General features: G+C 44.6%; 3 protein-coding genes across 6 annotated transcripts; 1 reads left to right on the top strand and 2 right to left on the bottom strand.

The window, feature by feature from the left end:
* Positions 1-1,238: 1,238 nt before the first annotated feature.
* Positions 1,239-7,908, bottom strand: nol9 (nucleolar protein 9). 2 transcript variants are annotated; one of them, XM_030354149.1, is made up of 13 exons: positions 7,808-7,908; positions 6,559-7,083; positions 6,183-6,393; positions 5,588-5,718; positions 5,163-5,298; positions 4,502-4,598; positions 3,847-3,944; positions 3,577-3,744; positions 3,218-3,470; positions 2,659-2,773; positions 2,160-2,334; positions 1,887-2,020; positions 1,239-1,713 (listed from the first exon to the last, which is right to left on the bottom strand). In XM_030354149.1, the coding sequence occupies exons 2-13, from the start codon at positions 7,036-7,038 to the stop codon at positions 1,597-1,599; spliced, it is 2,115 nt and encodes a 704-aa protein (XP_030210009.1). In that variant the 5' UTR covers positions 7,039-7,083; positions 7,808-7,908; the 3' UTR covers positions 1,239-1,596. The 2 variants fall into 2 exon arrangements, with proteins under 2 accessions (XP_030210009.1, XP_030209999.1); XM_030354139.1 differs by having other exon boundaries at positions 7,675-7,809.
* Positions 7,909-7,998: 90 nt separating this feature from the next.
* zbtb48 (zinc finger and BTB domain containing 48) lies at positions 7,999-14,283 on the top strand. Of its 2 annotated transcripts, none has more exons than XM_030354124.1 (11): positions 7,999-8,099; positions 8,712-9,447; positions 9,532-9,824; positions 9,907-10,012; positions 10,411-10,503; positions 10,648-10,734; positions 10,906-11,060; positions 11,306-11,442; positions 11,759-11,923; positions 12,062-12,150; positions 12,246-14,283. In XM_030354124.1, exons 2-11 carry the CDS (start codon positions 8,764-8,766, stop codon positions 12,672-12,674), a joined length of 2,238 nt encoding a protein of 745 aa, XP_030209984.1. In that variant the 5' UTR covers positions 7,999-8,099; positions 8,712-8,763; the 3' UTR covers positions 12,675-14,283. The 2 variants fall into 2 exon arrangements, with proteins under 2 accessions (XP_030209984.1, XP_030209974.1); XM_030354114.1 differs by lacking the exon at positions 7,999-8,099 and adding an exon at positions 8,111-8,277.
* On the bottom strand, positions 12,872-22,814 carry klhl21 (kelch-like family member 21). 2 transcript variants are annotated; one of them, XM_030354161.1, is made up of 5 exons: positions 22,664-22,814; positions 16,738-17,828; positions 15,411-15,816; positions 14,892-14,964; positions 12,872-14,622 (listed from the first exon to the last, which is right to left on the bottom strand). In XM_030354161.1, exons 2-5 carry the CDS (start codon positions 17,762-17,764, stop codon positions 14,290-14,292), a joined length of 1,839 nt encoding a protein of 612 aa, XP_030210021.1. In that variant the 5' UTR covers positions 17,765-17,828; positions 22,664-22,814; the 3' UTR covers positions 12,872-14,289. The 2 variants fall into 2 exon arrangements, with proteins under 2 accessions (XP_030210021.1, XP_030210030.1); XM_030354170.1 differs by lacking the exon at positions 22,664-22,814 and adding an exon at positions 18,178-20,074.
* Between the last annotated feature and the right edge of the window lie 4,316 nt (positions 22,815-27,130).

The raw sequence follows: 27,130 nt of genomic DNA, 5'->3' as shown, positions 1-27,130 counted from the left end.
GTCAAGTCCTGCACAGGAGTATCTTTTTACCACAGCCATCATCTCAAAGTACTGTGGTAAAAATGGAACAGTTTATAACTGTAGGATAAAAAATAACTCATTGTATTTTCCAATTGGGATTTGGATTACATACAAACCAGGAGAAAGTATACCTCCTACATAAAACAAAGATGACTTTCCGCCCCTCTAATATTGACTGTGGAGCCTTTTTACAAAACATGGTGATTTCCTCTATTGTGTCACTGTGTTTGCCCCCAATATGTTCAGACTTGAGTGGATGGCTCTCTTTATTCTGCATGAGCTGTATTGGAAAATGCCCATCCTGGGAAAGTGAAAACAATGACACAACCACAATGTAGCTCTGCTTGTTTGACTGTGCGCGCACAGACACACACACACACACACACACACACACACACACACACACACACACACACACACACACACACACACACACACACACACACAGTGGTGGACCAACAGCAAACAAAACCAGACAAGGGACATACAGGGCATGTTTAAATAGCTCACTTAACAAATGACAAATTCTACTCAGCATGAATGGATGTTTACGACTGGAGTTCTTGGTGCTTCCACCTACTGCCTTGTCTCCATTATAGGCAAATAACATTGTTTGCCCTTTATAAACATTGGCTGGTAGTAACTATAGGGTCCAAGTTGTTCGGATCGGATCCTAAGCAGAGGCAGGAGGAGCCGAATGACATCTTATTACTGACACTCTAATGTAGTGAGAAATGGCTCAATAGATAAATGAAGTGAAATCATGCCCACGAATACGATGGGACTTTATTTTACAGCATACTCCTACAATAGAAAATAAACTGTTCATTTTAATGCATGAGCAAAACAATCTGTGTTTTCTATGCCTCTACCCCCATTAATGAAATGCAAATGCCCAAAGCTATAAGGTCAAATTGACATTGGTGCAAACACAATTAATTTCATGCTCAAGAGCATTCAGTAATGAGGTGCTAAATTGAGCCTTCATAATCTCTGTACTGTGCAAGCACAGAGAAAGAGGCTTTTACATTTCAAGACCCATACTCCATATTCACTACTGTAATATTATGTGGTCGTTATTTTGGTTTTTAATTTGAGTTCCACTTAACATCTATTTTAGAACCAAGGTTTAATTGTATGCTTTGAGTCACCAAGCACTTAACACTTCCCTGTCCGGACTGCTCACTGCTTTCACACTGACAATAAAATCACAGAAGTTTGAAAAACAAGGAATTTCACTTTTAATGTTGTAACAAATATTAAGTATCTGCTTGGAATGCCATTGAACGATGACATGAAATGAGAGCTTCAACTGTAAATGCTTGCTTAGGTTTTGTCTTGAAAGGGAGAAGGGGAACCCAGTGTCATTCATTTCACTATCTCTTCTCTCCACAGTACTTGTCGGGACATCCATTAATAGGAAGGAGCAATCCACGCTCCACCAATGACGGACCTTCTTTCACAGTATCCCCTCCCTCAGTTCAGCAGAATCTCAGCTCTGTCAAGTGGAAGCTTGCTGCAACAAGTCTTTAAACAAGGATAGAGAATCAACAAACTGATGAGTCTCTGCAGTCGCTACTTCCCCACTTGACCGGGCCGTACAATGCCTTTGAACACGCGCATCTTCCCTGCTCCGGTCAGATCAAAACTGTAGTCCGTGGTGACATATGGCTTCTCTTCCTCGCAGCCAGACTGAAAACAGACGCAGGAGAAATTAAAACGCAATGACATGGTTTTTTTTCTTCCTGTGTATCATTCATCCATGCAAAACTCAAGCTTGACTATTTATTTTTTCCACTCATGCCTTAAAATGCCCCTGTGGTTTCGGGAGGTGCATAGAATGATAAAGGCAGCGCTTCGCTCACCTGTGTTGTGAGGATGCAGGAGGGCAGGGTGATGGCCCCCAGGAGGAGACAGTTGACGTTGCGGAGGATGGAGGGGTCCACAGGGGTGAGTAGGAAGTACAGGCCTCGCGCCATGTCGATTCCCCGGAGCACACCTGGCAACCGTTACACGTGGTCAAAACGATAAACCTTTCAAACCCCACCTCATCATCAAATGGTGGGGGTCAGTACACTGGTTATGGAGAGGGCCGCTGCTTATTGTGCACAGTAAAGATCCGGCAGGTCACCACTCACCGAAGCCCACACAGGGGCAGAGGGGCGCATGGGAGAGGACCACCGGGCCTCCCCGGCTCGTCACCTTCTCCGGCAGGAAGCACAGCCCCACCAGGCTGGCGTTGGCGGCATACAGCACGTGGCTGGGGGCCACCTCGCAGTGGGTCACACCGATAGCCACAGCTGTGTGAGGGACCTTTACCCGGGCAAAATAAACAAAACCATTCAAAATAAAATCAAACAATGCTAATATATATATATCCTGACCGCATATAGAAAGATGCAATACAGAGGATACTAGGTTAAATATGTCCATCTCAGTTAGTCGGAAATTACTTGACAACATCGTTATTAAACTAGGCCTAAATGAAAATCCTACAGCCCGACAGTCAAATATTATTATTTGACTGTAAATACTATTTTAGAGGGGTATGTTGTAGTATCGTGTATGAGTGATCAAAAGCTTGCTGTTTGTATAGAAGGATATAGAGGGATCTTTGGTTACAGCAGATACCGGTACCTGGTAGGGGGTGAGGCAGTTCAGCTGCCTGACGGGCCCTTGGTGAGCTTCTTGGAGTTGACTCAGGTAAGCTAGCAGAGACAGCTCTCGGAGTTCATTGCTACGCTGGTGTTTCCTGGGAGATTATAGAGTTGAGGTTAGAGCGACCCCTAGTGGTGGAAGTATTTAAATGCTTTTCATCACCATTTATCCTTTACTCTACTGGAATGGCTGCAAAATTAATAACATTATTAATATCCAACTCGTATAAGCTAACCTCAATAAGCTAATCACAATCACAATTAATGCATTAAAAACACAAAGAAACAGCATTGGGTGTCGCATTTTTTAACACCAATTACATTCAAATTTAATTACAAATCGTTACACCTCAGCAATAAGTGAGGCGCTCCAACCAATCACAGGCACTGCCGTTAGGGGTCCTAGAATACAGTGTTCATGCACAGTTTGAGTAATCGCTGCCACTAAATAAATACATTTAATTCTGTATTTTCTTCATCTCCATTATCATTGCTGTTCTAACGGTGAAGTCCCGCCTGTCACGATGCGGCCCACTCACGATGCTCCCTGGCGCCCCACGCCCTGGAAGGCGGACTGCACGGCCAGGTGGGCGTAGGTGCGGGCGGGGCTGTGGCCCTCCGTGAACTCGTCCATGGCCGTGTGCGCCGGGGGCTTGGTGAGGTAGCCCTGCGCCGTCTGCAGCAGGTCCGGCGTGAGCGTGGCACAGTGCATGGACTCGCCGTGGCCCAGCTGGACCACGTGGGTCACGGGCAGCAGGCGGAGCACGTCCACCAGCATCTGGAACCCGAAGCCTGCAGGGCGGCCAGCAGGGGGCGACGTTACAGCTCATCCGTTTTACACGCACACCCCCGGGGGGGTGAAGGGGCTGAACTCTTTCACGGCGCTCAGGACACTGACCTTTGACCCAGCCCATGGTGTTGATGACCACGGGAGTGTCCCGGCTCTGGGGACGCCTGCTCCAAAGGGACTTCATGGACTCGAGGTAGCGGTCCAGGTCCGAGTCGCAGGACGTCTGGCCGTAGTAGATCATGTGTTCTGGCGTGCGCTGATGTGTGAAGGGAGGACCTTAAAAGAGCGCTTAAGTCAGTCCGCGGCTCTTTGCCTCATAGGACATGCTATAAAAAGTAGACTAACAACGCATCCTGGAGAAGATGGACATCAGCATACCCAAGAGAGGCTCTGTCACGGTGGACAGGGAAAGGCAGCCTGACGGGGTGAACTCAGTCTGTCCCAGGTCGCCCTCCAAGTAGTCTATACCCGTAGTGCTGGAAGGACAAAGGCATCCCATTAAGCTACTGAACGTCGAACCTCGGAAACCAAAGGTCAAATGATTATGACAGTTCCATGAACCAAACTGTTCAGCATTACAACCATCCCCCGTCAATACCAATTCTGAATTCTTCACCTTTATTACAGGCCAATGCGCAGTTCTCAGATTCCATTTCCACATTTTAATGAAGAGTTTAGATTTAGTTTGCCGTTAATGGTCTTATTTAGGGATATTCAACATGGCTGTGTCAAATTATATTTTAAGCATAAAATTGTATATTTTTTAGGGAAATGTGGTTTATCAGTTTGTATTTTGTCTGATACAGACATCATACTTGCATAAAAAAAATCGGTTAATATCCAATTACAATTACAATTAGGGCATTTAGCAGACGCTTTTATCCCAAGCGACTTACATCGGTTCATACACACATTGACACACCGTCGGCAAGGCGACTGCCAGCTCGTCATGGTCAGTTAGGGTTAAGTGTCTTGCTCAGGGATACATCAACACTAGACCCCAATACAATGCATTATTGAAATTAATACTTACTGATTGAGCAAAGTATTGAGGAGGACTCGGATAAAGGTGGACTTCCCTACGTTCTTAGTTCCACATACAAGGACCACCACGCAACCATCCCCGTCGTCTGGAAAGAAAGAAAAAAGGAAGGTTCTGGTGTGAAAAGACCCAAGAGATGAGCCCTTTGTCTGTAGCAGACCGCCAATGGATTATGTGATGTACCTCTGCATAGGCACTATAGAGGAGCCCTCAGTGTGCAGTAGGGCTTTGACTTTTGCCCAAAAATCATATTCGAAGTTTGTTTGTTTGTTTATTAATATTCGAATATATTTGATTATTTATTAATAATATTTTGACCATTAAATGCCTTCAGTAAAACCTGGCTTTGTGAGGTTTTTTACCGCGTTGCTATGGTTACCGGTCTTGCGTGTTCCAACGGTTTATTCGATTTCTGATAAATCGCTGTCTAATCAATACTTCATTCACTGCCTCTTCCGTGGTCATTACAATATTATGAATGGACTGCGTCGGGTTCTCCGACGTCTCTCCCTCTTGGCCTGCCCATAACAGGTTTGAATATTAAGGGCTGCCTAATATTCGTTTGAATTTTGATTTATTTTTTGATATTCGAATGACGAAGTTCGGAGTCAAAGCCCTAGTGTGTAATAGACCGATGGATTATAGGATGTACCTCTGCAAGCGCTAACCACCGTGTTGAGGGCCTCTCTGTAGCTCTTGGACATTCTCAGGCCTTCCACGTCACTGACCAGGGGGATCATACCCAGCCCGTTGAGGGGCGTGTCCAGCACCGCCGACATGAGCTCACTCTACCAATCGGGAGGGAGAGAAAACTTTGATCAAGCCTAGTCCGTACAGTCCATTTCTCTTCTGGGCATAACAGTTCATAATGTGTGGTTTGTAGCGCTGCCAACTCATTACAGGACACCATCTGTGCAACAAGAAACATGTAAAGGGGTATGTCCACAAGTAAATGTTGATGTATCAAACATGAAATACTCTAGTGAACATCTCAAACCCGCTGGTTAACTTGATCGATAATGATGGGAATGAAACAACTTATACAAATATACATAGTGTATCTCTGGCTGAACTCACCACAGGGGGACTGAACAGTTCACTGAGATCTGGGAAGCTACAAAGGAAGCGGGTCAGAGAGGTCTCCATGGGCTCCAGAAGGATCACAGATGAGTTTAGGTTGATTCTTCTCAAAAGCCTTATCTGTGATGCTGGATAAAAAGGGAGACATATTAGTTATACTGTGTTGAAATAAAATTAACTACATCTGCAGTATTTGCTTGCTGGTTGGTTCCAACATATTCATAATCCTCACTGCTTGTGTTACATGGCAAGGCAGCAAAATGTTCACACATGTTACTTTTATAACACTCTCTCTTAAATAGACATCATAAAAGTGCCACAGCTAGTTTACTACGGGCTTTGGAGGATGTCTAATAGTTGACAATGAAGATCTTTGGTGAAAGGAAGCTTGAAGGAATCATCAAAACCGCCTCAGGCCATCTTAACACACATACAACGATGTATCCTAATATCCAACTTACATTAATAGTAAAGCATATTATGAATAGTAAAAAGGAATGGGAGCATTCTGTGACTGAAGGATGAAGGAGGTGCATGTTATAATAACATGTAGTATCACATGATATGGGTGTCAGAGGTTTCATGTAGTTACCGGGCGTGAGATACTTGCGGAGGATCGCCGTGGCTTCCATGCCCTCGTCTCGGGCATCATCGGTGCTTCCCAGCGCGGTTACCGTCAGCGGGCAGTGAGAGGCCGGAGAGAAGAGGGGATACGGCTGCTGGCCTTCCTCGATGGTGAACCCCATCACCTCAACTCGCCCGTAAAGGCAGGTCAGAAGGCACTTTCCTCGGAAACACAGCGTCTGTCGCAGAGACAAAGCCACATAGTTGTTTTACCATGTAATAGGCACCGTCTGAATTTACTTGTTTCATTCAGCCAAAAAGAAAAGGTTATGCAAGAATTTGAATCTAAATCAAGCAGCTTGAAAAAATTACAGATTTGGAATGTCTCATAATGCTTTGTATACCTGAGACTTTTGCATGACAAGCACTGCATGATTCCGGTCTTCATCTCTCTCTGCGCAGCAATGAAAAGATTCTCCCTCCAAGCGCCCGGAGCTCACAGTCTCTACGCCATCTGCAGACTTCTCACCATTCCCAAGTGAGCTCTTGCCATTGGTACTCCATTCTTGCCAGTCATCAGCATCAATGTTCATTGTAACTTCCGATTTCCCGTTAGTATTTGCCAGATACGTCTTCTCAGACTCAAAGGAAGTGTGTTTCTTTTCTTTTGATCCAGAAACGGTCATGGCTTTCCTTTCCAGCCTTTTCACTTTGGGTTTCTTCTTTACTGCTGCTTGGTGTTCCTTGATCATTTTGACCATAACAGGGGTCGATGGGAGTTCAGATAAGTTTACGCGAGTTGTGCAGCGTTGGGCCTTGGTGTTCCTCCACTTCAGGGAGGAAGCCCTAGCCCCCTTTTCTGGAGCCAATTTATTTACCTTCATGTTCAGGCGGTCAATGCGCTGTCACTGGAAGGGAGGTGGGACATGCTAGAAAGAGACAGTAGAGAAAGATAGTTTTCAAACAGTACTTTTCATATGATCGCCTGCATGTTGTATCTATGTAACAATTGACCACCACTCTGATATTAACACTACAACATAACCTCAATAGTTAATGTGGTCAACCCTATGAGCCGTTAATAAAAACACTTTAATCAACTACGCCAATACAAATAAAAAACAAAATGTTGAAGTTATTCAATTGGGATCTGGTAGGGATCTGTCTATTGCTACACAATGTGAAAAATCAGTCTACTAGTAAACATGTAACCTAAACCATTCCGTCTACTGGTAAACAATGAAACGTAAACCAATCTGTCTACTGGTAAACATATAATAAAAAAATAATCTTTCATTATGACAACATTTAACCTAACCCAGTCTGCAGACTGGTAAACATTTAACCTAAACCAATCTGTCTTCTGGTAAACATGTGAACTAATTCACTCAGTCTACTGATAAACATGCAACATTAACAACTCGTTATGTTGTCAAAATGTATGCTAGCGTAATCCAGTCAGCCAAGTCGCTACCGATCTTGTATTTAATCTCATTTATAATAATAAATTTGTAATTTACCACAATGTCGTTACATGCATGAAATGTTCCCTAAACCCTTTAGATGTGTTTTTGGTCAGTCATCTATAAAATCAAGGTAAACCATGAGCTAGCTCTAGACACGTTGTACACGCGAGCGTGCTAACAATCTTACCAGTTAGCCATGTGAAAGCAACAGATCCTCAGATGGTCGACCAAAAGCAACGCGGAGTTTAGTTTCTTACAGCAGTTATTAGATACATTTTTCCTGTTTCATTGAAGGAAAACAAAAGCGAAAAAAAATGCTCACACGATTATACTCGAGCATATGTATTCAATATGAGTGAAATAATTCATTTTTCCAAGAAAATAGCTATTATTGTGGAAAACAACATTTCGCAGAGTTTGTTGGTGAACGGCGTCACATCCACTTCCTTTCAAACATTGAAGGGCCTACCCGAAACAAGGTACACATGTAGCATAACGTTAGCTAGTTTGTTTATTTATTCGCTGATCATTTGAAGATCAATAACGTTATTTACAGGTTAATAGCAATAGCTGTGATTTAAATAAGATTACGGTTAAAGTCTGTACTGAGACAGCCCAATGAAGAGATCGTTAAGGGAGTGTCTTTAAACATATGCGGTGGGACATAACGTCGAGCTCAGCGCAGGGGTTTGCAACAATTTAAGACCCACCAGAGATTGACTGGCTGGAACTTAATACTTGACAAGCGTTGTTACGTTCTTGATATTATGAATTTTACACATAGTAATTATGTCAGGACACATGCATTGCATTGAGAACTGCTCTAAAGCGAGTAGATGACTACATTTGCATATCACGAAAATGTATAATTGCACGTCCCTTAACAGGCTAAATTGTTTATTCTTAAAGGATAATAATGGCAGGGCATAGTGTTTAATACAATATCCAATTACACTACTCGTACCAAATTACACTACACGGAGAGTCGTTTTAAATGTACCTAGGTTCATTTCTTAATATTGTAAAAAAAAATAAATAATAATAATGTTCTAATCATAACGCCTACTGAAATATCCATTGATCTTTTCCAGTTTTCATTCAAAGGCCCACGATGTGCATTCCAACAGCCATCTGAACCGAAAAATGTTTCCGCAAGACGGCAACCATGCACACAATGTACTTTCATCATTAAACCAGCAGAGGACGCTAGGGCGGTTTTGCGACGCCGCCCTGGACGTTGGCGATGGGGTCGTGTACATGGCCCACCGCAACGTCCTCGCCTGTTGCAGTGATCTCTTTCGAGAAGATGACTACTCAAGCAGGGAGGTTTGTCTTACCGACTGCCCTAACGACGGGCTGGAGCTCCTGCTCAACTTTGTCTACACAGGAGAGCTAAAGCTGGACGCCTTGAACTTGGATAAGGTGCGGTGTGCTGCGGTGTGCCTGTGTGTACCACAAGCACTTGCACTGTGTCAGTCCTTTAGCGAAAGCTTAAGAGAACCCGTGCCAGTAAAGCGCAAACGAGGAAGACCTAAGAAGGCCAGGGAAACAATTAAGCCATATTCAATCCATGAAGAAACGGGTGCTTATGTGCCCAGTGCAGAATCATCCACTTCCAGCCCCCATGACAATGTGACCGCAAAGGTCACCACCATCACACGCTCGGGACGCAAAGTCAAGTGCCCTCGTCGCCTGCCAGGGGAGACCTGTGAACCTCCAGCGCGGGATAATGGCAGCACAGGAGCCCCGCATGTCAGCCCGGTGGATATGAGCAATCAATGTGCACCGATTGACCGGACCCCCGTGCATTCGAGCAGAGAAAAACAGGTAGGTCACATCAGGATCACGTTGCTATTGTTGCATGTCTGCTGTTCGATGCAGCTGATGTGATCGTGTGTTTGCTTGATTCAGATGTCCGAGGTCCAGATGGACTTCACGGACGCGCTGGGTCACGACCTCCATCAGGATACGGAGGACAGGGGCGGCGGTTTCGATGCGGTCGACGAAGACTCGGACGAGGAGTACGTCCCCGTCGCCGAGCCGAGTGCAGTCCCGGTGTCGAGTGGAAGGAGTAAAGTCCCCCAGAAGGCTGAGAAGAAGGAAAACGGCGAGGCCACAGAAGCCGACCCCAAAAAGCCGTCTGTGCAGTGTCCTGTTTGCAACAAGACCTTCCGCAGTAAATACTACCTCAAGGTTCACAACAGGTACGGGGTTGGGGTCGAGGATTGGTCTTCTGCGTTTGGATTTGATATGTTCTGTATTGATTTGACTCTGTCTGGTTTGCAGGAGGCACACAGGCGAAAAGCCCTTTGTGTGCAGTAAGTGTGGGAAGCGGTACTTCAGGAAAGAGAACCTTCTGGAACACGAGGCCAGAAACTGTTCCAAAGTGGTGGTGAGTGGCCACATGTTGAAGGTTTGCAAGTCAAAAATTGGAAGAAGAAATTTTCAAGATGAAATCTAAAACAGGATAGATGATTTCATCTCATTGGCCCGCTGTCTTCCTCTCTTTTGCACAAATGCAAAACAACTAAATGTTAAGTGAATGCATCTGTTCTTCTGAGCCATTCAGTGAATGGGCTAGTTTTGTGTGTGCATTTGTGTGCATGTTTTTCGGTTTAGTTCTAGTGTATCAAGGTGCACATATTAATCCATCTCAACGGATTGGTGTACACTTTAAAATGTAGAGCTCTTTTTAGCCTTAAACAAAATTGAATATTGCATATATCAGGGTTGTCTAGGATAAAAGTTTCCTCTTGATGTTTCTCATTTTGTTTCCTGGTTCTTTTGCAGACATTTTCTTGCACTATATGCCCCTCGGTGTTCAAGAGAAAACAGGAGTTTCGTTTACACATGATCTCCCACACAGGAGACATGCCCAATAAGGTATCAACACCTTTTGATTATTATATCTGTGATCAGTGATCATTAATGATCTTTTATAATGTAATACTTTGTGAGTCAATAAAACGACCAAACCTTTGGTACCTGATTCCAACTAAATCTCCATATTCTGCACATCCATTCCAGTGTACGTCATGCCCTGAACAGTTTATGCAAAAGAGGGATCTGACGATGCACTTGATCAAGATCCACGGCTTTGCCAAACCGCACGCAGTAGGTTATACTCCACATGTAGTAGCTTGTTGTAGCTTATACGAACATTTCACTTAATTATTCACACTAGGGCATAACGTTGCATTTTGTATTCTGGGGATTTCCCTGAGATGAAGATAACCCTGAGATGAAACTCTGTTTTGACCGTGTCCTATGAATATATTCTCCCAGTGTTCCCAGTGCACCAAGGGCTTCCTGACGCGCACGGAGCTGCGCGTGCACGAGGCCGCAAAGCACCGGGGGGAGAAGCCCTTTGTGTGCGAGGAGTGCGCCCACCGCGCCTCGAGCAGGAACGGGTTGCAGATGCACATCAAAGCTATTCACAGGTTGGGAATCACAGACCGCACTCAGTGAATCTTTCATGTAACTCGCTGTCACTTCAGGTGATGTTTTGGATTGTGATTGTTTGATTTAATCATTCTTTTGGATTTAAAAAATTTGATTTTTTTAATTATGTAAACAGATTACAAAACAATGTAAACAACGTAAATGTTGCATTTCATTCTTTCTATGTCGATTTCGGGCGTCTGGCTCGCACCATGTGGATAATCGTAGCATTGCTGTGTTACAGAAACGAGCGGCCGTTTGTGTGCAGCTACTGTGGCCATGCGTTCACCCAGAAGACCAACCTGATCATGCATTTGCGCGTGCACACTGGTGAACGGCCGTATCAGTGCCATCTCTGTGGCAAGACCTTCAGGACGCACGGTTAGGACTGGCCCCTCAATATCTAAGACATTTTTAACTACCCAAACGTCTTCTGTTTGAATATGTCTCCCAGCTGTAGATTATTCTTGAAAGCTTGATCTCCAAGCCTTATTGGTAGATAAATAGATAGAGTTGTCTTTATTCTTCAAACATACCTGATATATTATTGAGTAATTATGGTAACCTATGGGGATCCTGTACAGATTAGTCATATACGCAACCCCAATTGAGGTCTTGCCTCACAACGATCCCTGTACAGCAACAACACATTTTTCCCAATGTAATCATCACTTTCTGTGTGTCTTTGTGATATTAGCCAGTCTAGACAAGCACAACCGGACCCACACGGGTGAGCGCCCCTTCGGCTGTGAGTTCTGCGAGCACCGCTTCACGGAGAAAGGCCCGCTTGTTCGCCACATCGCCAGCAGGCACCAGGAGGGGCGGCCTCACTGTTGTCACATATGTGGCAAAACCTTTAAAGGTCAGGAATTCCACACAAAGCATGATCTGTGATGATGATGTTCTGTTATGTATTTTCAGTCTGTTATACATCTTATTTTTTCGTGCCAATTATCATCCCATTCTATTCAAATGGCTTGCATGTCTTGTCTCTTTCCAGCCTTGGAACAACTTCGAGTTCACCTGCGACGCCACAAGGGAGTGAGGAAGTTTGAATGTGTCGACTGTGGCTACAAGTTCACCCGACAGGTAGGTTTGTGAACACACGGCCAAACGAGAACCTATAACGCACCACCGTCCCCCGATGGCTACACGACTTGACACCCTCTCATGTACTTTCTAAGGCTCACTTGCGACGTCACAGTCTCATCCACAAACGCATGGAGAACTACAACCCCAAACAAAGGAAGCTGAGGAACCTCATCATAGAGAGCCAGGGCGAGGGCGAAGCCACGCAGTCCCCCAAGGCATTGACGCTGAGCGCCTCGCACGACCCCCTCCCCCTGGCCCTGCCGATCCAGGAGGATCCGAGCCAGCAGTTGTCCCTTCCGGACCCGGGCCTGGACCCGAACAGCTTTGTTCCCGTGGTGTTGATGGAGGACGGGGTATCCATTAAGGCCCTGGTGGTAGGGGACGGATGCCCGGGGAACATCGTCCCCGTCTCGGGGGTCTTGCAGCAGACTCAGCTGGAGCCAGGCTCGTACACCACGGTGGTATTGGAGCGGATTGGAGAGAACCTAGCAGTGCCAGAGCGAGAGCTGAAGGAGACATAACGACTGACACGCTCATGATCCACGTACAGCCTCAAGGGAACGATCCGTCCCCCATTCCAACCTTCCTGAAAAGTGTGGTTGAAAAGCATTTTGTATGAGCATGTGTTAGCATAATCAAGAGTTTAAACTATGAATCTAATCTTTGATGTTTGGGTGTTGACATGCCTAGTGTGGAAGTAAATGTCTCTAAATAGAAGGAAAAAATAAACCATTGCTTTATTGGTTGTTTAGTATTAAAGACAAGAAAGCAGTAACATGGGGTGCAAATTCGAAGAAGAGGAAATAGAAATCGGTCTTATCGGCTGCAACAAAATCATTGGTCAAGATCAGTGACCTCACCAATCAAAAACTGATCATCCTGGAGCATAAGAGGCTGTAACTTATTTGCTCATTTAACCTTGTCTTGTTCACCACAGACCATGAATTAGATTAGTGTAGCTTGACTGTCAAAAGCAGCAAAACAGACATGAAGCAGCATACTACACAGACTGGGTTTTATTTCTGCTACCCTTCGAGACATCAATGTTACACAAACACATTACATTCAGGCAACGAAGGATATATATAGGAAAATAGCTTAAACAATACTAATATATGTATGAAAACAACATAACCTATTAAGAAAAGTGTTACTTCGAAGACTATTTTACAAAAAAACAAATTGAGAGATTTGTAGCACTTCCAGTTGTGTTTGAAAATCCACCACCGCAAACCACTGCTGGGTTACAACTAATAAAACAATACAAAAGCATAAATATATATAAAAAAGAAAACATTCAAAAATATACTTTTCCATGCACATTATGTACTGGAACCCAGAAATATCTCTGCCAAGGATCAGGAGTGAACATTATTTTTAATAGGGCAACCTGTCCGATTTAGACCACATCAAGAAAATGTCTAGAGTTTGGTTAAGTTTTTCAAAACGCTAAAGAGGTTAGTTTTCTTCTCTGACAAAAATGATAAAATAAAAGTGATGAATTGCAATTTGAAACTCAGCAAGATTGTAAACAGCTTTAAAAGGTGCAACACTTGACAACAACAGAGATGGGAGCTGTTGTTTAGTCAAATTCATAATCAGGAGTTAGAATACGTGGACCTGGGATTATTGTACACGTGACATTCTACATAACATTGGCGAATCAGCCCCCACAGAGCATGTCCGTGTGGATCTAGCTAACAAACGGTCGGGACTTAAGCTTTAGGAATGTTAGCGGGTGTCGGGGATATTATTGATTCTCAACGGATTCTCGACCTCAACCGTGCTACATTTTTATTTTAACTGACGAAAAAAATCAACCGCTATCCAAAAAACTGTCAGGGATGTCCGGGAAACATCTAACTGGGTCTGTCAAATCCTTTAGTCCATCAGACCGACCCATAACCATGAGCGCTGATCATCGATGGCAGAATAGCAGGCTTGCCGACCGCGAGGATGTCAGATGGGAAAACCTTCATAGTACCAAAGTGCTTCTTCTTCTTCTGCTTCTCGTACAGCTTCCACATGTCCAGGAGGTGAATTTACAGTGAAACCTGTTTTTGAGGCCAACTCCATCTCCCTCCAGGAGGCTGGAGGGAGATAAAGAGAGAGTACTGCGGGTGTGGCCTCCGTTCCTCAGCGGGCCGGGTTCACGTCATGGTTCTGGTTGAGATTGTTGTGGAGGTTGAGCAGTGCCTGCTGACGGTTGTGTTGTCGGTGCAGGCGGACCGCGTTGGAGTCGGGGATCTCCGCGGCTTCGAAGGTGCTGACCACAAGGGGCATGAACTGGCGGAAGATGCTGACGCTGCCGTGCCAGAAGGTAGGCTGGGGCATGCGGCCGGCGATGACCCAGCCACGGGTGGCCGGGTCGTAGGCCTCCACCACGTCCGACAGCTCGAAGGTGTTGTCGTAGCCGCCTGACACGTACAGCTTCCCGCCTAGTACCGCCACGCTGCCACCGACGTGCACCTGGAAGGAATAGAGTACAGAGATAGATTGAGTGAGTGATTTTTTTCATTCAATATCCGAAATAATGAACGGTGTTCTCTTGACAAGAAAAAAGGTCACATTTAGCTATGATAAAAAATGGGCTGGAGACAGTGAGCTATAGATCATTCAATAGTTATAACAGATTGCTCCCAAGTAATATGTGGCTTTGGTCAGAAGTTGTGTCATATCATGAGAGGACATTTCAGGTTAACCTGATAAAGGAGACACAATAATATCAACATTGATACCTGGTTCATTGGGCTGATCTTGTCCCATTCGTTCTTTTTTGGATTGAAAACGTCCACCTCAGCAGAGTCATCCCTGGATAAAACACACATTTAAAAAGAGAACATTTAACAAAAATATAACTTTTGACATTGGTAGGTGAGTATAACAGTATAACATCTAATCCTGTGTATTAATAAAATACCTATATAAAAAATCTATTTAACTTGAACTAGAACTTATCTCCTATATTGACATATTTTCCAGCATGCTCACATCCTATTTTACATGAAAAATACAACTGATTAGATCACGGAAGTAGGCTCCACATTCCACTGTGAACGCCTTTTCGTTGTTATTTATCACTCTCCCGGTGTCCCCAGTAGGGGGCGTGTCCCCAGTAGGGGCGTGTGTCCCCAATCAGAGGTGTGTCCTCAATCAGAGGTGTGTCCTCAATCAGAGGTGTGTCCTCAATCAGAGGTGTATCCCCAGTCAGGGGGCGTGTCCCCAGTCAGGGGCCTGTCCCCCACAGCTCTCCTCACCTGATGAAGTAGATGAGGCCGTCCAGCGTGGCGGTCTTGGGGGCGAAGGACCAGGGCGGCAGCTGGCCGGCGCTCACCAGCGACCAGCGGTTGGTCTCGCCGTCATACCCTTGAATAGCCATGGTGTCCTCGGGCGTCAGCGAGCCGATGGCGTACAGGCGCCCGTTGCACGTGGTGGTGGAGCAGTTGTCCATGGCGTGCAGCATGGGCGGCAGGGCCTCCCAGCAGTCCAGCGCGTGGTCGTAGCGCTCGGTGCTGTCGGACGCCACCACGTACAGCTGGCCCTTCACAACGCAGGAGCTGTGGTACTCGCGGGGCTTCAGCATGGGCGACACCTCCGTCCACTCGTTCACGCTCGACTTGTAGCGCCACACGCCGTCGTAGAGCCGGGAGCCGTCAGAGCCACCTGGGTAGATAAAGAGATGAACACAGCGGTTGTAAACGGTTTCATCGACTTTCCTGCATTGCCATCGGTGCGTCTATTCCCCCGGTCGGTCGGTGGACATAATGATAAACGATGGGTTCGAAATAATAGGGCCCTACGCTGCAGGCTGGGTGTCTAGTTAATCCAGTTTGCCTTCAGAGACTTATAGTTGCAGCAATTGATCTTGTTTATGTCTTCTTTAAATGTGGAGCCTCAGAGAAGCGTCCTCGTATAGCTCCTTAAACATTAGCCCAGCCAGGGAAAGATATTGGAAAAACTTCCACTGAGCAGAATATATTATAATTGTCCCACAGTGAGCCTGCGAGTTAACACAGAGGGAGATTAGGTCATAAGAATACTTCTTCTGTTGCGGCCATGGCCCATATTGGACATGGGTCCTCATGTGGCCTTGATGGAAACTCATTGAGGATGATGATGAGGAAGGCCTCAGGTGGTTTAATCCGCCACTGCAGCGCAGAGAGGACAAAGTGTCTTGTGTCAGTTTCCTCTTCCACATTGCTGGACCAAGCTGGCTGGATGAGTGTAGTTTATTTATACGCACTATGCGAGCCATATTGTAAGATGAGAGGAGCCGGAGGAGGAGGAGGAGGTCAGGACAGAAAGTCAGGACACCATTCATTCTCTCTGGTAGAGTAAATAAAAATATACAAAATAAGCGTCTATCTCCTGTCATGACAAAGTTCAACAGCAGAGCATTCAAAAATAGTCCAAGAATAAAGCCCTGAAAGGCTGAACTTGTGACTCCCCTGTCCTCCATTTAGAGGGAATTTCAGAACGACCTGGATGTCCTAAGCAGAACCTGGACCTACAATAGATGAAACCAGCTAGCTCAGCGTCAGATGAACCTGAACCCGTCCCTCTCCCGACAGGCCGTCCACTCACCTGTGACATACATGTCGTTCCCCAAGGCCGCTATGCTGTAGCCGCCGCCCAGGTGGTCGGGGAACTCGGCCAGGTAGCGCCACTGCCCCGTCTGGGGGTTGAAGCAGTCCACGGTCACCAACTCGTCGCAGTCCTGGTCGCAGCCGCCCACCACCACCAGGATCTCGGCCAGGCCCGTGGAGGAGCGCGGCCGCATGCGGTTGCAGGGCCGGTCGTGGCGGTCGTACTCGCTGGACTGGAAGCTGCGCGCCTCGCTGACCATGCGCAGGCAGGTGGGCGACAGGTAGACCAGCGGGTCGCTCTCCACGTGGGCCAGCAGGAAGAAGCGCCGCACGAAGGGCAGCCGCACCTGCTGCAGCAGCTCGGGCCAATAGTGCAGCCTCCGCTTGAGGTCCGCCTTCACCCAGCGCGTGGCGATCTGGTAGGCCGTCTCCTCCTTGTCCACGCTCAGCTCGTCGTCCGACACGATCTCCAGCAGGCGCTTCCACGTCAGCTTCTCAAAGTCCGTGCCCTTGGCCAGGTCCATGATGTTCTTGAGGACGTAGCGCCGGGCGCTGGCCGCCAGGTCGCGGCAGGCGTACGCCTCGGCGAAGTCCTGGATCTCCAGGCAGTTGGAGACGTCCAGCCGCTGCTCGAGGAAGGCGCAGCAGGCCTCCTTGACCGAGGGGAACTGGAAGAGGTCGGCCGTCTTCAGCAGCATGTCCACATTGTCCTGGGTGACGGTGACGCGGCCCGTGTAGCAGAAGTCCACCAGCAGACCCAGCAGCTCGGCCGAAACCTCGTGCAGGACCACGCGGTCCATGGCGCTCTCCCGCAGCGTGCCGGTGAACATGGCCCGGAAGTAGGTGCTGGCGGCGGCCAGCACCGTGCGGTGGCAGTGGAAATCCTGGCCCTCGGCGCTCAGGGTGACGTCAAAGAACTTGCGCTCGGCGCGCAGCTCGTGGATCCCCCGCAGGAGGTTGAAGGCGTGCGCCGTGTCGAAGAAGGGCAGCGTGGACGGCTGCGTCAGCAGCGCGGGCTTCTCCATCTCTGATCCCCGGGTTGGGTGTGTCGCTCTCGGCTGGGGCTGTTCAGAGCACTCGACTTGACATCTAGTGGTAGATAGAGAGGTTGCACAAGGAGGTAAATTGTTTTTATATAGAGTGTGATGAGAGACAGGGCACTTGGCCTCAGAAGCGAACACGCTCAAAGGTTAGCTTTCTGTTGCGCCGACAATCAGGAATTACCACAAAACCGAACTTTGACTTATCAGGAACTATTGTGAGATTTACATTTCTATGGAAATATATTCCTATTTTGACATATTAATAGCTTCGGGTAGTTGAGAAATCGAAAACTGAAACACACTTTTGAAAGGATTTAAACTAGAAGAAACCAAAACACTAATACTAAACTAACACAACTACCTAACTAACCAACTAAACTAGGTGTAACTCCTACCTGAGGGGCCCTCACAGGCCGGCTCCACAGTAAAAACCGTCCCGTTTCTAGAACATACAACAGTCAGTTGCTCGGTCGGCGCGGATGACTAGCTACTTAGCTGAGTTTGAAAAATAGTGCGTGTGCCTCCTGCTCAGGAGCTATAAATACAGCGGCAGTGTCCATATCCAGGCAGGGGGGGAGGGGGAACACACCCACACCCCGACAATCCCCCAACCAGAACAAGTCTCTAACAGGACTAGTGCCAGCTGAGCCAGGACAAAAACACACGGCCCCCTGTCATAATAGTCCACCAATCATCTAAGGAGAACAAACCAAACTAGTTGATTATATGGAGACATAGAAAACATGTCTTGTTCTCTATGCTTGTTGGGAGAAGAGTACAGGAATCCTGGGAGAAAGTATTCTTGGTTGTCTTTTGAGTTTCCTAGAAAATGATTAAGAGTGTTGAATAGGCTCATAGCGGCAAATTAGGAAGTTATTTTGCCTTGGGACTATTAGAACATCAATTAGAACATAATGAGCTAGGAAAGCAGACGTGGATTTGTGGTTTACACCGGGTTTTTTTGTTAATGTGATAATATAACTGGTAATGGAAGATCACATACTGTGCTGAAAGGTAAAAGAGAAAGATAATTGGATTTGCCGTACGTGAGCGCAGACATGAATTCTATAGGCGTCTATAACTACTGCTGCACCTGCTGCTTAGTTCAGCAGTAATAAGAGTTTAGTTTAAGGGTTATTGGAGCCTATAAAAAATTGGTATAATGTTGTCATCAAGAATTGTTATGCATTCAACACCATGATAATAACCTTCCACACTTAAAACGTTGTCCTTGCAAACAAAACCCACCAAGAGTGTGCCCTGCCTCTTGCGGAACAGTAGAGGTTATCAACACACACACTCTTACCAACGCACACACACACTCCTAGATGCCTAGGGATTTAGGGATGATCATTCCTTCCTAAAATACACGGGCGTCTCTTTACCGGGAGATTGACTCAAAGGTTGTCCCGCTCTCTCTATGCCGTCTCCTCTCTCTAGGCCTCCTCCTCTCCGGTGTTCCACAGAGCAGAACACCAGCGACATGACTGAGAGCCTGGACACACGCATTCCACACAGGGTTCACACACTGCAGGCTCTGTGACGCATCAACGTACGGTCCCGGCCGAAGACCGGGCCTCCTTGTCCCAGTGACTCAGCTGCGGTTTTCCCCCTGCGCGTGCACCAGACATAGTGGATGAAACATACCGAGGGGCCTCCTCTAGCTTCTGTTGGCCCTGTTGCTTCCTTTTAGGTTTTTTTGGGATGATTACTGACTTTCCCTCTGTGGCGATGATGTACTTATTCCCCACATATTGTTCCTTTCTTCCCTTCTTTGTACTTGTGTTGCTGGACAGCCGCAGGCAGCCACGCTGGCTGGCTGCTAAGCCAATTTAGCTAGCATTGCTTCCATTTTTCCTTACTATTTGGGGGAATTCAAGTTAAACAACCATATTTGGTGGTTCACTTATTATTATTACAGAATTTCTTATTGTTTACACTCTGACTTGATTGAACAAAAAGCCAACCCGTCCTTAAAAAACGTGCACTCATCTTTGTGTGCACTTAACCTTTTAGACTAAGGATCACAGTGCTCCTTTTGGAATAAGTCAGCCCAAACCTGTTCACAGACCATGTTCGACCTCCCTATCTTCAGGCTCTGTTGACGCTATAGTTAACCACATCATCAAAAGCGTCAGTCCCGTAATGTTCGAATCACTTTTGTGTCAGTACACAAACAACCAGCGGGTGCATTGAGCAACCTTTCAGTGTGTTTACCGGGTCGGGGCCGAGAATAGCCCACAGAAACTTTATATGCTCGGAGCGGGAGGAGAGAGGATGAGGAAGACGGGCCAACGGGCTCACCACCACCATCCCCACCCACCCCCTCACTGCCCCATCGCCCCTAGTTCGCCCCAGCAGTAGCCCCCTGCTGCGGCTCCGGGAAGTGAACTTATGTCATGAGCTTGGGTGATGGGGAGGATCCCACGCCCCACATAGAGGGAGTAAGAGCGTTGAGACACTGCTCTTACTTTAGATTTAAGCCCACTCTCAAGAAATGTTCAATGGTAATTGTTGTGTCTGTAAATGTGTGGATGAGGTAGTCAAGCACCTATAATGGGAAACTGATTCTTTACAGTTGGCCATCCATGGTTGTGCAACTGCTGGGGGGAAGACATATATAAAAAGACAAAGGTTGTATGGCTTAGTTTAGAAGTTAAAAGGCAACTAGAGAGCAAGCCATGTGGCGTACCACCCCTTATAGAGGCTGAATATAACATAACATCTTCTTAAGATTATGCCTTCAATACAAACAACAAAAACAATGGATCGAGGGCTTCGTTCTAAACTAAACCCTAGATCCATGTAGTCACAACCACATAAGATCTAGGGCTTGGATCTAACTAAACTCTAGATCCAAGTCACCATCACATAGGATCTCTAGGGCTTAGTTCGAAACTAAACCATAGTTCGATGCAAAGTCACCACCATATATGATCTATAGAGGGCATGGTTGTAAATGAAGCCCATAGATCCCCGACATGTCCCAATCACACATATGCATCTTACGTTTATTTTGTATCTTTGAGCCAACAATGTGATGCGGTGTAACAAAACAACAGCCACTAGTTGAATGACCATGGCATGTAACCTTAATACTATTATATGCAAAATTTGGCTTATAGCTTATTACCTTATCACCAAGATTATTAGAAATTATCCACTTCTTCATTTCAAATCTCATTGCTATAACTGAAAAGATTTATCAGCGTTTCTACGGTTGATAAATGGTTAGTATATCACTAAACTAACTGTTGAGAACTTGCAACAAGCTGCTTCTCTCTCCCTCTGTCTCTCTCTCTGTCTCTCTGGTTCACGTCTGCATAGAACGGAGGAGAACATGGTGGGAGTGCAGCGGTCTTAAACCCTGCAGCCTCCAGTACTACAAAAGCTTGGCCCTAAAAAGGCAAGCCAGGCTGCTCCACTCATCACATTCCATCTGAAGGGGGTTGATGTGAGGCCTCCAAAACCAAGCATTAGCCGGCTAGGATAGAGGTGTGCATGTGTGCATGTGTTAGTGTTGTAGGGGTAAGGAGCTGGCAGTAGGATAGGATAGTATACTATGTGTTAGTGTTGTAGGGGAAAGGAGATTGCAGTAGGATAGGATAGTATATGTGTGTTAGTGTCGTAGGAGTAAGGAGCTACTGGTAGTAAATGTCTTAGTGTTGTATGGTGAAAGGAGCCTGAGGTAGGATAGGATAGTATATGTTTGTTAGTGTTGAAGGTGAAAGGAGCTGGTAGTAGGTAATGTGTTAGTGTTGTATGGTGAAAGGATCTGGCATTGGGCTAGGTAGGGTTGTGTAGGTGTGTGAAGTGTTAAGAATCTGGCCGCAGGCTAAAGTCCCATTTTTGCCACAGAGGTTTTGTAAGACAAATTGGTGCGACTTTTACAAAACTGAAATAATGACCTTCTGGAAACTCTACCATGCATACATGGTGGAATGGTGTGGGTTTTTTCCAACATATTGTACACACAGCTATCAAATATAATGTGTGCCACCACTATACATGTAAGGAATTGTAATAGTTAGAATATAACTTAGAACCTAGTCTTCTTAGTTGTCAACAAGTTTCAACTCATGAACACCCAAGCTCTGTCCAATAATAATCAAGGTTATCTTAAACTTTTACATGGAATTTCCATAAAGGCCCAGCACCAAGTTGTGCACGTCAATACTATCAAGACTGAGATAGCGGAATTGCGATACTTTAATAGTAGTCCTTGGCAACGTTTTTGCCCTTTTTGCATTGAATACACAGATAAGCACACATTGAATATCGGTGTCAAACCTGTGGATACAATGATCAATGCAGAATTAAAATTAAGATGAGTATATAAACGTATAGCTAGCACTAGTCTACATTAGATAGTACACTAAAAAGATATAAACGTCTGTAAATTACCTTTAATCTAAATTAGGCAGGGAAAGAGTATACAACGTTAAACGTTTAGAACGTACCATTAGTCTACATTAAATAGTACATTAACTCAGAGTATATAAACTACCATTAGACTAAATCAGATAGTACACTAACTAAGAATATATACTACCAATAGTCTACATTAGATAGTACACAAACTAATAGTATATAAAATACAATTACCGGTACTCTACATTAGATGAGTCTATAAACGTATATCCACGAAGAGTAAATATGTAGGCTATATAAAAGGTATACAAACGTATCCAAGTACATAAACCTAAACGAAGGGTATATAAATATATTAAAATGTAAGTAAACGTTTATAATGTTTATGCATGCATATAAAAAGCATATAAATGTATATAAAGGTATATAAAGTGATCGGCCCTCAGCATGGATGCATCCTCGACCACATCGGATTGAAACAAGACAACAAGCTCCCTCTTGTATACTCACCGATCCCCACGTCGTCGACAACAGGAAGATATATATGACGAAGATCAGTTTAATAATAAAGAGATATCTAGACCACGAAATGTAACTTTGATGCTGGTGAACTCTCCGGGTTTTCCTGCGCCATGATTCCGCTATAACATTTGACACATGATACAACTCTCCTGATTGGATAGGTCTTTGACAGAGTGACGTCGGCCAACGTGAGCTCGTTCCCCTGGTGCGATTGGTCTATATACCTTTACAATATTCAGTAGTTCGCCGTTTTGTAAAGACTAGTTATTGCCAAAAGTTAGTTTAAGGGCAGAACATTTAAAAAAGTTACATATTGTATGGACAGTAAAAGTGGGTCTTTGTGTGTATATCTATCATCCATCTTCGCTCTCTCTCTCTCTCTCTCTCTCTCTCTCTCTCTCTCTCTCTCTCTCTCTCTCTCTCTCTCTCTCTCTCTCTCTCTCTCTCTCTCTAGAGAGTAAAAACATGTATTTATATATATATATATATATATATATATATATATATATATATATATATATATATATATATATATATATATATATATATATATATATATATATATATATATATATAGAGAGAGAGAGAGAGAGAGAGAGAGAGAGAGAGAGAGAGAGAGAGAGAGAGAGAGAGAGAGAGAGAGAGAGTGGAAGAGTGAAAGTGCGTGAGAGAGATTCCAATAAGTATATTTAATTAAAAGCTTCAATGTTTCCTCACTCACTCTGTGAGAACTTTATCTAAAGTTTGCTCGTTAATTGGTATGATCCCATCTGTCGGTGAGCCAGCAGTTGAAGGAAGGGCCAAGTCCCTCTTCTAATTAAGACCCATTCCAGTAATCTTCAAAATGTACCAAATAATGCCCCAAAGCCCCATCTTTTAAAAATCCAACTGCACAAAAAATGAATATTCGGTCAGATTCTGTCAGTTTTTTAATAAGAATCTACCAAACACAATCTCAATGGCACGCCACATTTCACGCCACATGTCACGTCTCCAAACGCCGTGACGCGTCAAGAACATTTTCTTACCTCCTGTCCTGGCGGCCTTTGGGTAGGTCCTGGAGGCGTTTTTATTTTAGTCGCAGCAATTGGAAAAACTGTTAAAAGGAGAAGGCGGGATAAACCTCACGGTTTGGCTTGACTTGTGCTTGTTGAACATACCCTTCAACATGAAAATATGTAGAGGAACAGAGCATGTGTCATTCTCACCTCACGGAATCAAATGCCAAAAGAGGTAGCTCTACTATCATCCAATTTGAATCAACTATTTAACTTTCAGTCGAATTCCTTAAATTACTTATGCATGATCTAATATTACTAGGCCACCCAGAGCAGTTTTTAACAAGATGAACAAACGGAAGGAACCCTCCAAAGAGGTTATGCCTGTTTAATTCAGGACAAAAAATATCTTAATCAGTCTTTACCTATGCCCCTCTCCCAGGAGAGAGAAGAACGCAAGGATGACTCAAGAAAATAGACCAGTTGTAAAGCAATTAAAACTTGGCCTTTGGTTGAACTTTGTCTTGACCTTGTCACATCCCTCAGGCTTGGTGCTGTGGAAACGCTGACAGGCAGCTCTTGGTGGGGTCAAATTGACATTGTGAAGCTGCTGCAAAATCAACGTTCAGTACAGTAGGAGAGAAGATGACGTTTTTAAACGGGTTTCCACATTGGCATCACATTTATACATACACAGGATCACAAGCTATATAATCATGTTATATTATATTCATAATATAATATAAAATCATATTGTATGGTATTTTACAGTATTATATGATAATATATGTGGTTGTCAAAATGGCCAGGATTTACTCCAATTTTCTACATAGGCTTTCTTAGATGGCACTGGCTCAACTATTCAGTCAAAAAGGAAAAAAACATAAATAGACCACCAGAGGGAGACGTTCCCTAGCTTTGGGCCGCTTACGGCCCTTCTAAAAGTAGCCTTTTTCTGAAGGGCCATAACATTCATGACATGAAACACAACATGATGAGCATTCTGACATTCTGAGCATTTAGAAATGACCAGAAGATTAGAAGTTGAAATATGTCTCAACAATTAATACGTAATTTGAATATTTATCAGTCCATCTTTTAACCATTTGTAGTGTGATTTTTGTTTATATATTGGGTTAATTTGTTTGTTTTGTTTTCCTTAAATAAGTACAGTTAATTTAAACATCTTGGATAAAGAGCAATGGTTGAACAGTTTGAATATTCAGTTGGTTTCATCCATACCGCTGGATGCCCCTAATCCTACACACTCACCTTTAAATCGGTATGTATGGAAGTGGAATTGAGCTAAACAACCAAATCAACTTTTTTTTTCAAATCAAAGAATACTAAATGAAATCATTATTGGTGCAGGACTAAATCCTCCACATCCAATTCAACATTTTAACTGCAACGGTTTCGTATTAGTCCTTGTAAAGTTATTTCAGGGCATTTTTAAGGATGATAGCGCAGTCGATCTTTAACTAATGGATGAGAGAAAGTACATTGAATGTCAATGTTTTATCAGGAGACAGTGCCAATGGATCATTAGGGAGAAGTGGAGAGAGGTGGACAGATATAAGCTCACACAAGAGGACTTTGTGAAGCACGATGCAGGGTAAGAAGAACAGGGAGAGGAGATCGCACAGGATCTGTTCTGCAGGAGAGAGGGCATATTTTAGCTGTCTTGTTTGTCTCTTGAGCCTTTAAGACATCATAAAACCAACTTCAACACTCTTTTAGCTAGTAAAACATTCTTCTTCCACCCCCTTTGTTTAACATCACATAACAAACTAACCTTCCCGATGCTTACATAAGTTATAAGAGGCAAAAACATCACTAGTTAAAGTCAAGATGACTTTTTAGCCAAGGGGTTATTTATTAATTATGTAGCCATTAGGCTATTCTTCAATGTTTTTTCTTATTTAGTTATTTTTTACGATTTGGAACCCCTGGTATAAAATGATCAGGTACCTTTGCAATAATATTCAGAATTTGACCACCACTATGCCAAATTATAAAATGGATATGGAAACCCAAGCTTAATAGTGTGTCTTTAGCCCCGGCCATTGCAGTAATCTAGTAGATGGTGCCTACTCCTCCAACAGGAACTCATCAGTTATGGATCATTAAAGTGGTCCTGCTTTGTTTCTCTATCTCTCAATGTGCATTTTATAGAACCCAAAGTAAATTTCTTTCTCTGGTTTTCTTTTTCCATTTTCATGTTGTTTTTTCAGATAAATGTTTTCATTTCTGCACAAGCAGATTTTCTCCAAAGAGAATCCCCAATAATACGACACTCAAACGTTATGCTCCAGTGCATGCCTGCGTTGAATGCAGAAAAGACATCCCTTGTTGGGTATTAAGTACTGAGTCAGGTGTTGGGGCACTGGGCTTGCTCCAGAGGCAGGGGGCGGGGAGGTGGTTTGATTAGAAGAGTGGGTAGGGGACGATAGAGACAGGCAGAGCAAAGGACTCCAGGCAGTGGTCCTCTTCTGTGCTGGTGGGGGGGCGCCCTCTTGACGTGATGTCACTGGTGTTTGTTGTTCCATGCTGCCACGGAGAGAGACTGCTCCTACTACTCATGGGCCACAGACAATGGTGTAAAGAGCATCTTTCAATCAGGGATCATGTTGGCCGCCTTCTTTCTGAACCTCCCCCTGCGTCAACTTCAAGCCAGGGATTTGCCCTTGTTATTTTTCCTGACTTGCTCATTGCAAATGCACATGTTTAAGGCCTCATGGTTGAGGCTAAATGACACATCCAGGCCATATCTGTGTTTTCTTGGGTCTTTCCATTCCTCCTCCTCAGATTCAGCCCAAGGAAAAGACAGAAAAACACTAATAAATACTTTGTCAACATTATGTTATTTTTAATCATTATTATTTGTAATGGTTATTATTATTACTGTTAATATTATGTGACAGAATTAAGTATCTTTCATAAAGTTGTTGTATTTCTGCTGTGTAGTGTTTATACTATTTCACACCACACTTAGTTTCACACTACTCAGTCTTTGGTGAGACTTTTATTTTTTCTCATGTATCCACTGGGGAAAAACAGCTACGCTAGGGTCTCTTTATTGAGATGAATATTCCTGAGGACCTGGCAATCATCAGGCCCTGGCTACATAATAATATAATAATCAACAGCGTAATGGAATCACATCATGGGGGCCACTTGAGGATATTACCTCATGCTGGGCCGTCGGAGCGCCTACTCTGAGAATATAAAAGAAAACATTTGTGAAGCCCTCCCATTCATCTTTATGCATCTGCAGGAAATTGGCCTTATATGCACTCTACCCTCTCTCAGATAGAATATGACAAAAATGGTTAATGCCACCTTCTCCTGGGCCCATCATCATCATCAAAGTTTCCATGTGGAACATTAGCATCCATTTTCTCCTCCGCCAAGCTTATAATTTGGAGATTCCTAGACTGTGTTTTCCCGAGCATTA

This window comes from Gadus morhua, chromosome 1 (assembly GCF_902167405.1).
Source record: "Gadus morhua chromosome 1, gadMor3.0, whole genome shotgun sequence".
NCBI lineage: Eukaryota > Metazoa > Chordata > Actinopteri > Gadiformes > Gadidae > Gadus > Gadus morhua.
The sequence above is the reverse complement of the archived record's forward strand: the minus strand, read 5'-3'. Positions and strand labels throughout refer to the sequence as shown.

What these genes read in the sequence shown, in the direction of transcription:
- nol9 (XM_030354149.1), bottom strand. Translation starts at nt 7,038, where the DNA reads ATGAAGGTAAATAAATTGGCTCCAGAAAAGGGGGCTAGGGCTTCCTCC. An exon ending in GGTGGTTAGCGCTTGCAGAG is followed by an intron (nt 4,599 to 5,162) that starts GTACATCCTATA and finishes CTTTCTTTCCAG; the next exon opens with ACGACGGGGATGGTTGCGTG. An exon ending in CACCATGGGCTGGGTCAAAG is followed by an intron (nt 3,471 to 3,576) that starts GTCAGTGTCCTG and finishes GCCGCCCTGCAG; the next exon opens with GCTTCGGGTTCCAGATGCTG.
- zbtb48 (XM_030354114.1), top strand. An exon ending in GCTTTGCCAAACCGCACGCA is followed by an intron (nt 10,735 to 10,905) that starts GTAGGTTATACT and finishes ATATTCTCCCAG; the next exon opens with TGTTCCCAGTGCACCAAGGG. An exon ending in ATGTGGCAAAACCTTTAAAG is followed by an intron (nt 11,924 to 12,061) that starts GTCAGGAATTCC and finishes GTCTCTTTCCAG; the next exon opens with CCTTGGAACAACTTCGAGTT.
- klhl21 (XM_030354161.1), bottom strand. Translation starts at nt 17,764, where the DNA reads ATGGAGAAGCCCGCGCTGCTGACGCAGCCGTCCACGCTGCCCTTCTTC. An exon ending in GAACGACATGTATGTCACAG is followed by an intron (nt 15,817 to 16,737) that starts GTGAGTGGACGG and finishes TTATCTACCCAG; the next exon opens with GTGGCTCTGACGGCTCCCGG. An exon ending in AGATCAGCCCAATGAACCAG is followed by an intron (nt 14,623 to 14,891) that starts GTATCAATGTTG and finishes TATTCCTTCCAG; the next exon opens with GTGCACGTCGGTGGCAGCGT.